This window comes from Macaca fascicularis, chromosome 4 (genome assembly GCF_037993035.2).
Source record: "Macaca fascicularis isolate 582-1 chromosome 4, T2T-MFA8v1.1".
Classification (NCBI taxonomy): Eukaryota; Metazoa; Chordata; class Mammalia; order Primates; family Cercopithecidae; genus Macaca; species Macaca fascicularis.
In genome coordinates this window covers 14,010,237-14,024,193 of record NC_088378.1, presented here as the reverse complement: position 1 = coordinate 14,024,193, position 13,957 = coordinate 14,010,237, and the positions used below count along the sequence as shown (strand labels likewise).

Sequence of the window (13,957 nt, the reverse complement as noted above, 5' to 3'; positions counted from 1 at the left end):
CCATCTTCCATAGAACCAGGAAAAGCCAATGTTGCAAGTGGAATCCAAGGAAAACCCACTGAAGACGTCTTTCTTGCTTGGGGGAGGCCCATATTTTTGTTCTATTCAGGCCTTCACATGATCAAAATGTGTTTGACCAAATATCTGGGTACCCTATTGTCTGGCCAAATTGACACATAAAATTAATCATCACACTTCCCAATGTACTCCCCCAAACCCTCAGTTTTTCCTTGCTCACTAAAGACCCCTGCATTCCCTCATTTGATGAATTCTGAACATTTTTCTTTCATGCCCCACCTCCCATCTATCCTTCAACACGTTTCTAGAACCTACTACTCTCACCATCTCCCCCACTGCCATTGTGCTCCAAGCCACTGTCATTTCTCATGGGGATTATGTTTATAAACCCTTATCTCCTGCTGTCACTCTGACCCTCCTAGAGACTGTTTTCAACAGGATAGCTAGAGTGATTTTTTAAAAAATAAACATCATATCATGTCACTCAGGGTCAAAGCCCAAGTCCCTATAGTGGCTTGTGAAGTTTGAGATAATCATATCCCAGGTCCTCCAAGTTAACAGCATGCCTTTCTTCCTCTTGCTCAGTCTGTCTGGCCTCGTTGACCTCCTTGCTGTTCCTTGAACTTGACGGCCATGCTCCCACCTGGAAGCCTTCACACTTGCTGCTTCCTCTGTCTGGAAAGCTCTTCCCTTGCATGCTCATGCATCTCACTCTCCCTTCACTGAGCTTTCCTCCTAGATGTTATCTCCTCAGAGAGATCTTCCCTGGCCACCCTAAGTGGAGCACCCTATCCCTCATCCTCCTTTATTTTCTTTGTTAGCATTTATCCTAACATGACATTATATATTTGTTTGTTTGATTGTAGGCCATCTTCCCCACTAGAAGGTAGCACTATGGAGTTTGAGACTTCTTGTCTTTTTTTTCTTTTTTTTCACTTCCATATTCCAATCCCTGGAATTGTGTCTAATAACTCAATTGTAGTAGGATAGTGGGAACTCAATAAATTTTCTCGTGTGTATTTTCCTAAGGCCTAAGAGTAGCAATGACTTGTGCTGCTGTGCATATTAATTCACAGAGGGTTCAGAGCATGCCCTCATGTGTTCTCCGATTTATCCTCACATCATCCTATAAGAAAGGAAGGAGGGGAATCATCATGACTCACACCTATCAGTGGAATGGGAATGTTTAGTGCTTAAGGATTTTAGTGCCCTCTTTTGAAGACGAGAGTACCTCAAGAGAGGACACTGGATATACTTTTGTGTACCTCGTGAGATTGGAGATATATATATTGGAATTCTGTCTTGGAAGAAGTTATTCATTTTACCAGCCTGTGCATTTTACTGTAAGATCTGGCCAGCAACAATGTATTAAGTCAACATGAATTTTAAACATTTAAAATTCTTGCCATATGGGAAAAATTACAACTGAAAGTTGTGGTTTCAGGATTCACAAGTGCACAGGGAATGAGAGGAAGACATCCTCAGATACTTGTTTTTGAAACCCAGTAACTGAGGGAGTAGATTAACTTGCACAGATAACACCAGTAACGCTTTGTTGTCCTGTGAATACTGTTACATGAATATATTACTCCCTTCCTGCACCCTCCCTCCCCAACCACAATGATATAAATTTGGTGTTTCAGTGAAAGTTTATGAACAATGTGCAAATGCATATGCTTTTTTACATTAAGGTTTTCTCAGGAGAATAATGCTACATAATAAACTTGCAATTGCAAGGATATGGAACCAACCTATGTGCCCTTCAACCAATGGTTGGATAAAGAAGATACTATATATATATGAATATACTATGGAATACTACTCAGTCATAAAAATCAGTGAAATAATGTCTTTTGCAGCAACCTGGGTGGAGCTGGAGGCCATTATTCTAAGTGAAGTAAGTCAAGAATGAAAAAATCAAATACTATATGATCTCCCTTAGAAGTGGGAGCTAAGCTATGAGGACCCAAAACCACACAGAGTGATATAATGGACTGTGGGGACTTGGAGTGGGGAGAGGTTGGGAGGGAGGTGACGGATAAAAGATTACATATCAGGTACAGTGTACACTGCTCAGGTGACAGGTGCACAAAAATCTCAGAATTCACTATGAAAGAACTCATCTATGTAACCAAAAACCACGTGTACCCTCAAATCTATTGAAATTTTAAAAACTTAAGACAATAAATAAAGTAAGCTGCATGCTGTGGCATGCCTGTAGTCCCAGCTACTAGGAAGGCTAAGGCAGGATTTCTTGGGCCCAGGAGTTCAAGGTTGCACTGAGCTGGGCCACTGCATTCAGGCCTGGGCAACAGAGTGAGACTCTATCTGGAACAAACAAAAGAGAAAGAAAGCAAGCAAGAGAAAGCAAGAAAGCAAGCAAACAAGAAAGAAAGGAAATAAAGACACTTATACACTTATAATTCAGCTTTCTAATAGTAATTCTATAGTCAGTCACATACCCCAAATTACATTCTTGTAATGGGTTTATTCGTGTACAAAATATGTTGTAATTTTTTGATGCATGTGCAGCAAAATATTCTATCACATACAACAAAAATACACCTTTTACTCCCTTTTCCCTGCCCTTGAAAATGGCAACACTGTTCTGGCAGTTCAGCAGCTAAAAATAAAGTGCTATAATTAAGCAGTATTGGAATGTATTCGTTTGACAAATGTGATGTACAATTTGAGTATACAATCGTATCTTTTTCTTGGTTTTTCACAGAATAGGAAGCTCCACATCCTGAACACCTCCAGAAGATACAAATATTTGTATATATATGTACACCTGTATACACTGTATATGTAAAGTGCCAACAAGCCTCTTTGTCCTTTTGAGTTTGTTGAATTTCTCTTTAGTCCCTTTTTCTTTCCACAGTCAGACTCACACCATTGGGATCTCAGAGTTCATCAGCAGGTACCAAGCTTACCAAAGGCTGGCTTGTTGGGGGTGTGGTGTTGGTGAGAGGACATGGAGCGAGCCCTTCAGACCTCGCTGGGGGACCTGGAACGAAAGGGCACTTTGGACTGGAAACAGCCACAAAACAGGAGCCACAGGGCGCGCTGAATCTCCTGGTTGCGGAAGGCATAGATGATGGGATTGATCATGGAGTTGTAGGTGGCGGGCAGCAGGGTGGCGTAAGTGTAGACTGCCGGGTCCTCGTGGCTGCCCACCACGCAATAGATGGCGAAGGGCAGCCAGCTGGCGCCGAAAGTGCCCAGCACAACAGCCAGCGTACCCACACCTTTTCTGGTGGCGGCGAGGTGGGGTGGCGCCAGGCAGTGCTGCTGCAGCGCAATCTGGTGCGCGTGGCGCCAGACCACCTGGCAGATGCGCACGTACAGGTGCAGCATGATGCCGAAGACCATGAAGAAGGCGACGGAGAGCAGCACCACGTGGCTGCGCGCCAGCGGGCGCACCACGCTGCAGGCGGCACGCTCTGCCAGGCAGTTCCAGCCCAGCACAGGCAGCAGCCCCAGGCCTAGGGACACGGTCCAGGTGGCGGCAAGCAGGAGGTGCACGCCCAACAGGGTCCGGCGCGAGTAATAGGTGAGCGCGTTATACAGGGACAGGTAGCGGTCCACCGTAATGGCCAGCAGGCTGCTGACAGAAGCGGCGAAGGAAGCCACGAGGAAGCCCACCGTGAGCAGACTCACAGTCTCCGAGGGCACCACGTACTGGAACACAAAGTGCAAGATGAGGCCACAGCCCGCCAGCAGGTCAGCGGTGGCCAGACTGCCCACCAGCACGAACATGGGCGTGCGCAGCGCCGGAGTGGACGCGATGAGCGCCACCACCAGCGCATTTTCTCCAGCGATCACTGTCCCCGACACGCATAGGAGCACGTCCCACGGATTCACCGCTGGCAGCAGGAGTCCCGGTGGCCCAGCCGACAGCTGCCAGGACAGCTCCAGAGACCCATTAGCTCCGCCGCCGGCTCCCAGAGCCGCAGCAGCAGGGGGTCCCCATTCGCCGGTGTCCGGCCCCCCTGTTGCTGTGGCCGCCGCCGCCGCTCCTTCGGCCGCCACTACCACCACCTGGGAGTCGTTGAGCGAGGCGGCGCTCGCGTTCATTGCGGCCGGATTTGCACCCTGCATAGGGAGGGAGTGCAGGCGTCAGGTGTACCCTTCAGGCTGCCAGGAAACTTTCCCACGCATAGAGCCTCCTCTCGCATTGCACCACTTGAGTTGTCCACCCCACCCTGGGACCCCAGAGCAAATCGGGGAATCATGGGTTAAGTGAGATCCCAAAATAAATACCTGTTGAGTAAGTGAGTGAAATACCCACGCGGACTTCTGAGTTTTTGCACAGATATACACCAGGACAACATGCACTCACATGCACACGGATCAATTCTCCAAGGATGTCTGTATTTGCACACGCATACGAGTGCACCAGCTAGGAGTGTCATCCTGGGAGAGTCCCGCCCGGGTTGTGGCGGCGCGACCAGGACATCTCCAGGGAGCTGGGCAGCGGATACGCTGTCCGTGGTGCTGAAAGCGAAGTTTCTGCCCTTGCGAAGCTTGGAGCGCCCTAGAGCCCAGAGACCCCTGAGAAGGGGGTCTGGGAGGAGAGACTAGGGTGTGTGTATGGGGGGAGTGGAGGGTCGGAGTCAAGCTTGGCTCCATTTCTCCTCTTCTGGAAAGACCCGTTCCCTGGCTATCCTTCTCCCCACATCCTCAAAGTTCCCTGGGGAACTCGGCCGCTCACCTGGGGCGTCAGGACTTCTGGAAGTCGCTGGTCATGGGCGCTGAGGCGGGGCGCCGGGCTGAGCTCCCCGCGCGGACTGAGCAGCTGCCTGCAGGAGGCGGCCCGGCCGGGAAGGAGGCAAGCGCGGGGCGCCTGTCGCTGTGCCGGCGCCGCGAGTGAGAGACACAGTTGGTGGCAGAAAAGGCGGCTGCGAGCGGCGCGCGCTGGAGATTGACAGGCAGGGCGTGGTGACGTCAGGCTCCCGGCTCCCGGTGCGAACCCAGCACTCACTCTCCTCGCCAACCCATCCTGCGCCCTCCCCGCCGCACTCCCCTTGCCCCCTATACTATCTGAGGGTCCTAGGAGGGAGGAAAAGCCAGAGCAGTCACCTCCAGTCCAGAACTTCCAGGAATGGGATGGGAGAGAGACAAAGAGAGGGAGAAAGGAGTGAAGAAGACCCTGAGACCAGGCGGCGAAGAGGGTGAGCTGGGAGAGGAGGGGTGAAGGATGAGTGGCACCTGCCGGGCAGCAAAGCCCAACCTCAAAGATCACCGAGGGATCAGATCCAAAAAGAAACCCCAGAGAAGGGGGAGGTTGGGACAGGGGTGTTTGATGGGAAAGTAGCTACCTTTAAAAAAAAAAACGCCGCTCCCAAAACAGGAATTATCTGGGAAAAGAAATTCACTTTTTATTTTATTTTATGTATGTATGTATGTATTGAGACAGAGTCTCACTCTCGCCCAGGCTGGAATGTAGTGGCCCGATCTCGGCCCACTGCAACTTCTGCATCCTGGGTTCAAGCGATTCTCCTGCCTCAGCCTCCGGAGTAGCTGGAATTACAGGTGTGCGCCACCACGCCCAGCTAATTTTTGTAGAGATGGGGTTTCACCATGTTGGTCAGGCTGGGCTTTCCTGACCTCATGTGATCCACCTGCCTCGGCCTCCCAAAGTGCTGTTATTACAGGTGTGAGCCACCGCACCGGGCCTGAAATCCAGTTTTTAAAAAGGATATTCGTGGTACATGCTCAGTTGAGTAGAGCCAGGGAAGAAATTCTGAGTTATGGGGAGCAGATAAAAGATGGATAAGAAGGGGACATCTGAGGAAAACAATCTCTTCTTTTGGAGGTTGCCTGTGCAGTTCCTCTCTTTGCCATGATCTTTCTTGAGCTCTACACAGCAGGTTTCACCATGATCTTTTCTGCCCAGTGTTTCCCCATTTCGGTAGCTGATAGTACCCTTGGAACTTGCACTTTAATTAAAGACCAGGTCTGCATCTTGCTAGAGAAAAGGAAAACAGCAAAATGGGATTTACTTTCTTGGCTTCAGACTTTGCCCTGTTAATTAGTTCCCTATAAAACAAATTACAGGACGAAAATAGTGATAACTCAGCTGCACCAGACTTCAGTAGGCAGGAGTTTTATTTTCAGCCCAGATAAATCATCCTTTTGTTTTAAAGGTGTTTTGTTTTGTCAGTAAGATACGAGTATTAGTCTTCTTCTCCTTCTCTTTCTTCTTTCAGAATGTGCAATAGCTGTACTTGGGCAAGAGCTAAAATAGTTGATGCCATCTGAGGTTCTAAAATAGATGATTGCACATTGGTATGATGGCATTGCACGGAGGCCACAGTCATAATATTCAGGACCACACGGTATGGGAAAAGTGAAAATTGGCAACATTTGTTGCTAGTGCTCCCCCTACTTCTCCCTGTGGACCTTCTCCTCCTTTCACTTTGCCTCTACCTCCAAAGAGGGGAAAAAGATACTCAGACTGTCCATGGATTGGAGGATAAGTTTACCCTAGGTTGCTGCCTTTAAACATGACCCCCAAGTCCAGACTAGTCCTGCCTCAATGCAGCCGAACTTAATTACAAGAACAAAGGACATACGACAGTTCAATTATTTGGTGCAATAGCTGATGTTGGACATAAAGAGAGTTCACATACAATTTATCCATTTGGGGAGCTTAAAAAAATCCACACACCACTATTTTCTTGCACCCAAAACTTGGCTGAAGTTCTAAATTTCTGAAAAGAGCCATTTTGTGTTTCAGTACAAGATTGTCATCTAAGAGTCAAGAATGTTATTTCAGAGCTGTCAAGTGAACTGTCAAACCACTATAACAGCATGTTAACTGAGGATTTTCCAAATGATCAGATAAAAGCCCAAGGGTAGGAGACTCCTCCTTAATGTCTAAGTATTTCCATTTTCACATGCCACAGTATAGCAGAAAGTACGAGGTTAAAATCTCTGAATATCCTTAGGCTTCAACATTACCAACAATGGATTTCTCAGTGATTTCCAGAGGAAGACAACACATGTAGAATCATGCACATAAATGCTGGTTGAGAATTTGTAGACTGACTTTGAGTGATGCCAATTTGTGGTTACCTCTCTTAGATGCTAGACTAGGTCCTGTGCGAACAGGGCATGTTCTTTCAAGCCCCTCCTTATCTCCCCCATATCCACCCATATTTGGAAGGTAGAAGATGGGAAAGCAAAATGTGTCTGTTTCATCAGTTATGGATGGAAATTAGATGGACTTCTTTACTTGCCTTGCCTATAGCTACTATATAAGCACCTGCCCTTCCAATGGTCTCCTAAAGTGTTCAGCCTGTGAACCACAAGACATTTTCCACACATACCCTAGTTTATGGGAGGAGATTGACACCTTGCCTGAAGCTAGATAAGATCAGCTGTCCTTTGCTGGACTAGTGACCAGATCCTTTTCTGCTGAAAATTTGAACTAAGAAACACCTTAACAATGGTGAGTCAGTGTTGGGCTCTGGACATGAAAGATAGTGATAAATTAGAGCTGAATCACTTGTATGTTGGACCTTGTGTAAAGTGTTTAATCAGAGAAAGCCAACTGCACTGGAAGAAGGAAGCAGATGTGTGAAGAGGAACAGAGATGACGGAGATCAAATGACCGAGAGGTGAAAGGAGTGACCTCAGTCCCTGAGTGTCTGGTTCCTGGCTCTGGAAGCCCAAATCCCTTGATGCTTTGAAATTACCTTTTGGGTCTCTACCACAAACCTTCCTAATCTTCAGCTACCTTAAGTGGGTTTCTATTCTGTGAATCCTTGATAGTTGACTGAAACATACAACCAAATGTATTATTCATCCCCCAGTTTGTCTAGTTTTGTTTCTATTTTGGGGTCTTCAGAGTTTGGCTTCTGATTGGTAGTCACAGATTAAATTCATTGTTGCCAACCCTTTGACCAACTCATCACAGGCTGAGGTGTCTTGTTTCTTTCTGTTCTGGCACTTAAGCATAAACATGAGGAAACTTTTCTTGTCTGAGGCTAAACCCAGGAATCACAACCTTTCAACCACAATCTTTCTTTCTCTAGTTTCCTTTGGTACCTCATTCCCATCTCAGCCTAAGCCATCAGTTCTCAATCCTGGCTGCATATTAGAATTATATAGAAAGGTTTTTAAAACTACCCATCTTTGGATCCCTCACCCAGAAATTCTGATTCATTTTGTCTGGAGTGGGTATTTTCTAAAGACTCTAAAGAAAACTCAGGGTTGAGAACACTCATCTAAACAATCACTTTGTCAGTTTAGTGTGTAGTGAAACTCCTGAAATAGTGGATATCTTTTTGGAATAGTTGCAATAAAGAAATTTCAGTGAGAATCCAGCTGTAAGTCATTCAGTGTAATTTCAGGTTTAACACATTGACTACATCTCCTCTTCAGACCTTTAATTTTCCATACACACACAGAACCTCCTTCCTCTCTCAAGATAAAGGCTGGCACTTGGTTCTCTCTTGGCCCTGATGAATTCAATAGTCCCATCAGGGAGCACTAAACTCTGGCTCTGGTTCAGGTTGCCCCGAACCCTTTATTCTGCTGTAGGTTTCAAGATACCTCAGCATTTGCCCCCTTGCTCTGTGCTGATCTCACAGCTGCCTCCCAGGTGTGCCCTCTCCTGGCTCAAGTCCTTGCAAATCAATTCTGTTTTATAATATCAGGACTGCAGCCAGCCAAGCTGTCCAGAACCTTATAAAATGACGTTGGAAAGAAATTGTGGTCTCTCTGTCTCTCTCTTTCTCTCTCTCTGGGCATCTGCATACTCATACACACACACACACTCCCTGTTCTTGATTCTTGGAGATAAGCAGTATAGTGTTCAACTGGGAAGTGTAAGTCTATCTGATGGTACCCAGGTGCTTATGCTGACATCTCAGGAAGACAGCAAGTGCTTGGTGAGATGTATGAAGCTGTTTATTAAGAAAGGTTGTTGCTACAAGAGGCAGAAATCACAAAGTGCCACTGAATACACTACATTGTTTGTCCAGATCCATGGTGTTGGATGGAGTGTAATCTTTTGGGGACACATGCCGAGGAAGACGAATTATATTAAAAATATCTCCTTTCTTTCTGTTTCTGCTTGCCCCCAGAGGTGCCCCTCATCCTCAGGCATCAGTGCTCTATGGTACCTACTTCTTCAGCATGTCCAGACACATGGGGGATGTTCCTACCTCATGCCAGGTGTGCAGTCCCCACTCCAAAGGGCTTCTATCCTAGGAGGTCAGCATCAACGATGTTCCCACCAAATTTAGATAAGGAGCAGAGCACCATTATTATCATCACATGTCCACAGGTTGCAGAACACTGCAGAAAAGTTGAGATTTGGAGTTTAATTCACTTAATGAACGTTATTTTGCATGAGAAATAAATCATAACATTTAAAGGCATTTTTTTCATAAAGAGTGACAATGACTTTATTGAGTTTATGAAGGAATGTATAATATTACAACTTAGAGCACCAACTTTACTGATTATGAGAATGTTAATGAGAAAGTTGTTTCTATTAGTGTAATTAGTGTATTTGAAAATGAACACAGAGGCAGTCTTCCAATCTGCCATGCCCTCTGCCCTCCATTTTCTTTTCTCTCTCTCTCTTTTTGTGTTTTAATCTGTATTTCCCTGATAACATGTAATGTGGAACATCTTTTCAGATGCATATGTACCATGAGGATATCTTCTTTGGTGAGATGTCTGTTAAGGTCTCTGGCTCCCTCCGCCTTTTTTTTTTTTTTTTTTTTTTTGAGAAAGAGAGACAGTCTTACTGTGTCACCTAGGCTGGAGTCTCTCTCTCTCTCTCTCTTTTTTTTTTTTTCAAAAAAAGAAAAGTTTGGGGGTAGATGTGAAGCTTTGTGACATATGTAAACTCCTATCACGGGGGTTTGTTGTACAAATTATTTCATCACTCTGGTGTTAAGCCCAGTACTCAACAGTTGTCTTTTCTGCTCCTCTCCTTCCTCCCACCCTGCACCCTCAAATAGACTCTACATGTTCAAAGTGCTTTGAAGCTCATTCCATGGGTTCACACTTACTATTTCATTTTATTCTTCAAGATGATTACATGGAGTTTAAGCTTACGATCTTTGCAGGTGGGATAACTGAGGTTCAGAGAGATGAAGTTGTCCACAGGTACACAGGGCACTAGCAGGAGCCTTGAGCTTTGAACGGGTTCATTTCACCAGCGCCGTACTTACTAAAGGCTGCTGTTTGCCAGGGACCGTGACAGGTCCTGCAGCTGTCGATGGAAAGAACAAGATGGTCCTCTCCCTCACCCTTCCCTGGCATGGCCATCAGGCCCCCTGAGCAGATTTCCCTCTCTTTCTATCCCTGTCTGGGCCAAGAGGGCAAGTGAGGCCTGATGAACCATGCAAAAGGAAGCAGCACAGTCATCATCAACTCTGGCCTCCAGGACACTGGGCACGTGGTCAGGGGTTTCCCCATGTGGTGGGACAGGTGCCTCCCCTTCCCACAGTTCTCATCTCCCCTCAGTTTCCCTGAAGGGCAGGTGAGCAGGGGCTTGGAGTTGAGTAATTCAAAAAAGGTTCCTCTCCATTTCTAGCATAGACTTTTCCCTACCCCACCTTACCCCAATGTTTCTGCTTTGAATGAAAAGAAAGGCTGCCCTTAAACTAGATAGCAAAATTAAGCCAGTCAAGGGCTGCCCAGCACCTGTTTAATCAGACAAATCCACTGTATACAAGAGACTGACAATCTTGTGGGGAAGCAAAATCAAACATGGATCAAAGTGTGCAACAGTGTATAGGCAGACTCAAAAACTCAAAGAGGATTTACCATGGATAGATGGATTCAAGATAATGGAGGTTGAATTTTTATGACTTCAGTATTACATGAGCAGCATTTGATAGACTATTTTCTGTTTTTTAAATGTGCTTTGAACAATTAAAGAGAATTTTGAAAGAAAATCATTTCCCAATATTCCCACCAGCTAAACAAGATTGCTTTGCCCCCCCACCCCAAGACTGTAAACTTTTTGAGAGGATGGATCAATTCTAATTAATCTTTCCATTAGTATTATCTGGCACAGAGTAGGTGCTAAATAAATGTCTCTTGAATGATTATTTCCAAAATTTATCCACATGTATATCTATTTCATGTAGGTTTATTGCATAGTGTGCAGTGTACTATACATACAGTTTACAATTCAAATTTTCACTTAGTAATAAAAGGTATGTTGTTAATATTTTTCTTTTCTTTCTTTTCTTTTTTATAGGGATGGGGTCTCGCTATGTTGCCCAGGCTGGACTCAAATTCCTAGCTCAAGTGTTCTTCCTGCCTCAGCCTCCTGAGTAGCTGGGATTACAAGCATGGCCCACCACACCCAGCTCTTTATTGCCCTTCTTTTTCTATGTTGAATTGTAATTATGTTTTTATACTTTGCCTAGTCATTCATTCGAAAAGCATTTATTGAATGCTAACTATATGCTATGCATTGTGCTAGAAAATGACGCCAAAATATTGTCTGTATTCAGAGACAAGTAAACAGATTTTATGAGGACAGTGTAATGCATGTTATAAAAGATGTGAATATAAGGGTAATTAGTGCATTCAGGAGACTTTCACCCAGCCTGGAGGAGTCAGAGAAGGCCTCTCAGGGAAAGTGAATCTTAAAAGATGAGTAACTGTTATCTAGGTAAGGAAGACACAGAAGTGTTCCTCCAGGCCGAGGGAGCTGAGTACCCAAAGACTTGCAGTCAAAGAAGCCCGGCACAGGGCACTGAGACTGTGGGTAGTTAATTCTGGCTGGCCAGGAAGACAAACGGACAGGAGCAGAGATACACCAGGTAGGTGGAGACAATTCATGAAGGGCCTCTTATAGCATAGCGGGAGTTGGATTTTATCTTGAAGGTAATGGGGGATCAGTGCCAGATCTCCTTAAGCAGGAATGGTGGATAAAATCAAACTTGGGATCCTCTAACAATTTATGAAGGCCCCACCAACAACCGTATGGAGAATGGATTAGAGAAAGGTAAGAGTGAAGTCAGGCACACCTTTTAGGAGGCTTTTACAATGAGCTACTAAGAAAAGGATTATGAAAGCTTAACGGAGGGTTGTAACAGAGGGGATTGGAGTAGTTCATGAATCCTTCAGATATTTTGGACTTATATTAGTTGAAGTATGTCTAGTTGCTATGAAAGATAGTTTCAAAAATCTTGGTGGCATAAAGTACTAGGTGATTGTTTCTTACATGAAATTCAAAGCAGGCCTTTCTGCCAGGCAGGCAGCCTTTCACATTGTCAGTCCGGGGCCCCAGTTCCTTTTATCTTACAGCCCTGGGCTCCTCTATGATCTTGGAGTTTTCAGCTTTTACAACGTTAGCATTTCACCATTCTGGTGGTTGGAGCATGAGCTTGGGGAAATCCACTTGGAGTATTTTATGGGACATGCCTAGGGAGAAAAATACAGATAAAGGGAGAAAACATATCAAGGATGTCTCCCAGTTTTCAGATATGGTCAGGAATGGGGTTGGGGAGGAGCTAAATTGTTCATGCAATTGTGGACATACGGAGTTTGAGGAAGAACAGCCAGGCAAAGGCCTCCAGTAGGACATTGAATACAGGAGTTGCTCTGAAGCTCAGCAAAGTATAGACTGAAAAAACAGAGTAGGGTATCATATAATAATAATAATAAGAAGAAGAAGAAGAAGAAGAAGAAGAAGAAGAAGAAGAAGAAGAAGAAGGAGAAGAAGTATAGCTAGCATGCATTGAATGTGTAACATTTACTAGGTATGCTATGGGGTGGGTTCTATTATTATCTCCATTTTACAGGAAAGAAAACTGATGCTTAAGAGGTAGAATAACTTTGCCACATGTTTGAAAAGTGAGAAAGTCAGAATTTGAATCCCACATATCTGACTCCAGTTGAAGAGAGTTGATGAACCTAAGTGAAGAGGACCAGTGACAGTCCCTTGGGGAATACTATTTTTACAGGATGGGTAGAGGAAGAGGTAACCACAAAGGATGTTGAGAAGAGCAGTAAGAAAGGCAGGACATATGATGGAATCCCAGCCTCAGTGAGGGAGTGTGGGAGACAAGAGAGTGGGCTGTGGGAATCAGAGGAAGAGTGGTTTCAGGAGAAGGAGAGTCAGAATACACCCTGGGAGGCTAAATGGGCTAAGGTCAAGAAGGAAAAACTATTCACTGAACACAGCAATGAGGATGTTGTTGGTGGCCTTGCTGAAAGCACAGGGCAGCTAGGCTTAAGTGAATGTGTGTCAGTGAGGGGTGAGAAAGGTCAGTGCAGGTGCCTCTAACAAGAAGGTGGGCTTAAAATGGGAGGGAGCAATAAGGCAGTAGCTAGATAGAGATGTAGGTACAAGGGAGAGCTTTTTGTTGAAAATGAAAGCAACAAGAAAGGAAAAGAGACAGCCAAGTGGCTAAGGTTGATTTCCGGGAGAGGAGGTAGTTGAGGGAGTGAGATGGTGGCGAACAAAGATAGGGAAAGTCTGCAAGTCAGGTGGAGAGATTAACCTGAGAAAGCGGGCAGGGGCAGAAGGATGACAAGCACAGATGGGGCCACACATGAAAGTTAAGTAGGGGGCCAGAAAACCAAGGGATTGCCTCCTAATTCATTGCGCAATCTGGGGATGAGGACATCAGATAAACATGAGATGGTAAATGGAAGGATTTATTCTGATGGCTGCACAATATTACATTGAGGACACGGGGCACCGTTTAATTCACCGTTCCCCTACTGTTCGACATTTAAATTGCTTGTATTTTTGCCATTGTAGATAACCCTACCAAGATTACTTTCATGCACATAATTACTTTTATTTTGCTTGATTATCGACGTGAAAATTGTCAGCCAAAGAGCAGAAATTTTCACGGCTCTTCAAATGCACTGCCAAATTGCTTTTCAAAATGATTGTAATAATTTACAATGACAATAGCACTCTGTGAACATAACAGCTTCTCTG

General features: G+C 45.2%; 1 protein-coding gene across 1 annotated transcript; it reads right to left on the bottom strand.

Moving 5' to 3' along the window:
• Positions 1-2,486: 2,486 nt before the first annotated feature.
• Positions 2,487-4,889, bottom strand: GPR6 (G protein-coupled receptor 6). The gene is made up of 2 exons (XM_005551570.5): positions 4,733-4,889; positions 2,487-4,113 (listed from the first exon to the last, which is right to left on the bottom strand). Exon 2 carries the CDS (start codon positions 4,093-4,095, stop codon positions 3,007-3,009), a length of 1,089 nt encoding a protein of 362 aa, XP_005551627.2. The 5' UTR covers positions 4,096-4,113; positions 4,733-4,889; the 3' UTR covers positions 2,487-3,006.
• Between the last annotated feature and the right edge of the window lie 9,068 nt (positions 4,890-13,957).

Excerpts from the sequence above, each read along its gene's own strand:
- GPR6 (XM_005551570.5), bottom strand. The coding sequence starts at position 4,095 with ATGAACGCGAGCGCCGCCTCGCTCAACGACTCCCAGGTGGTGGTAGTG.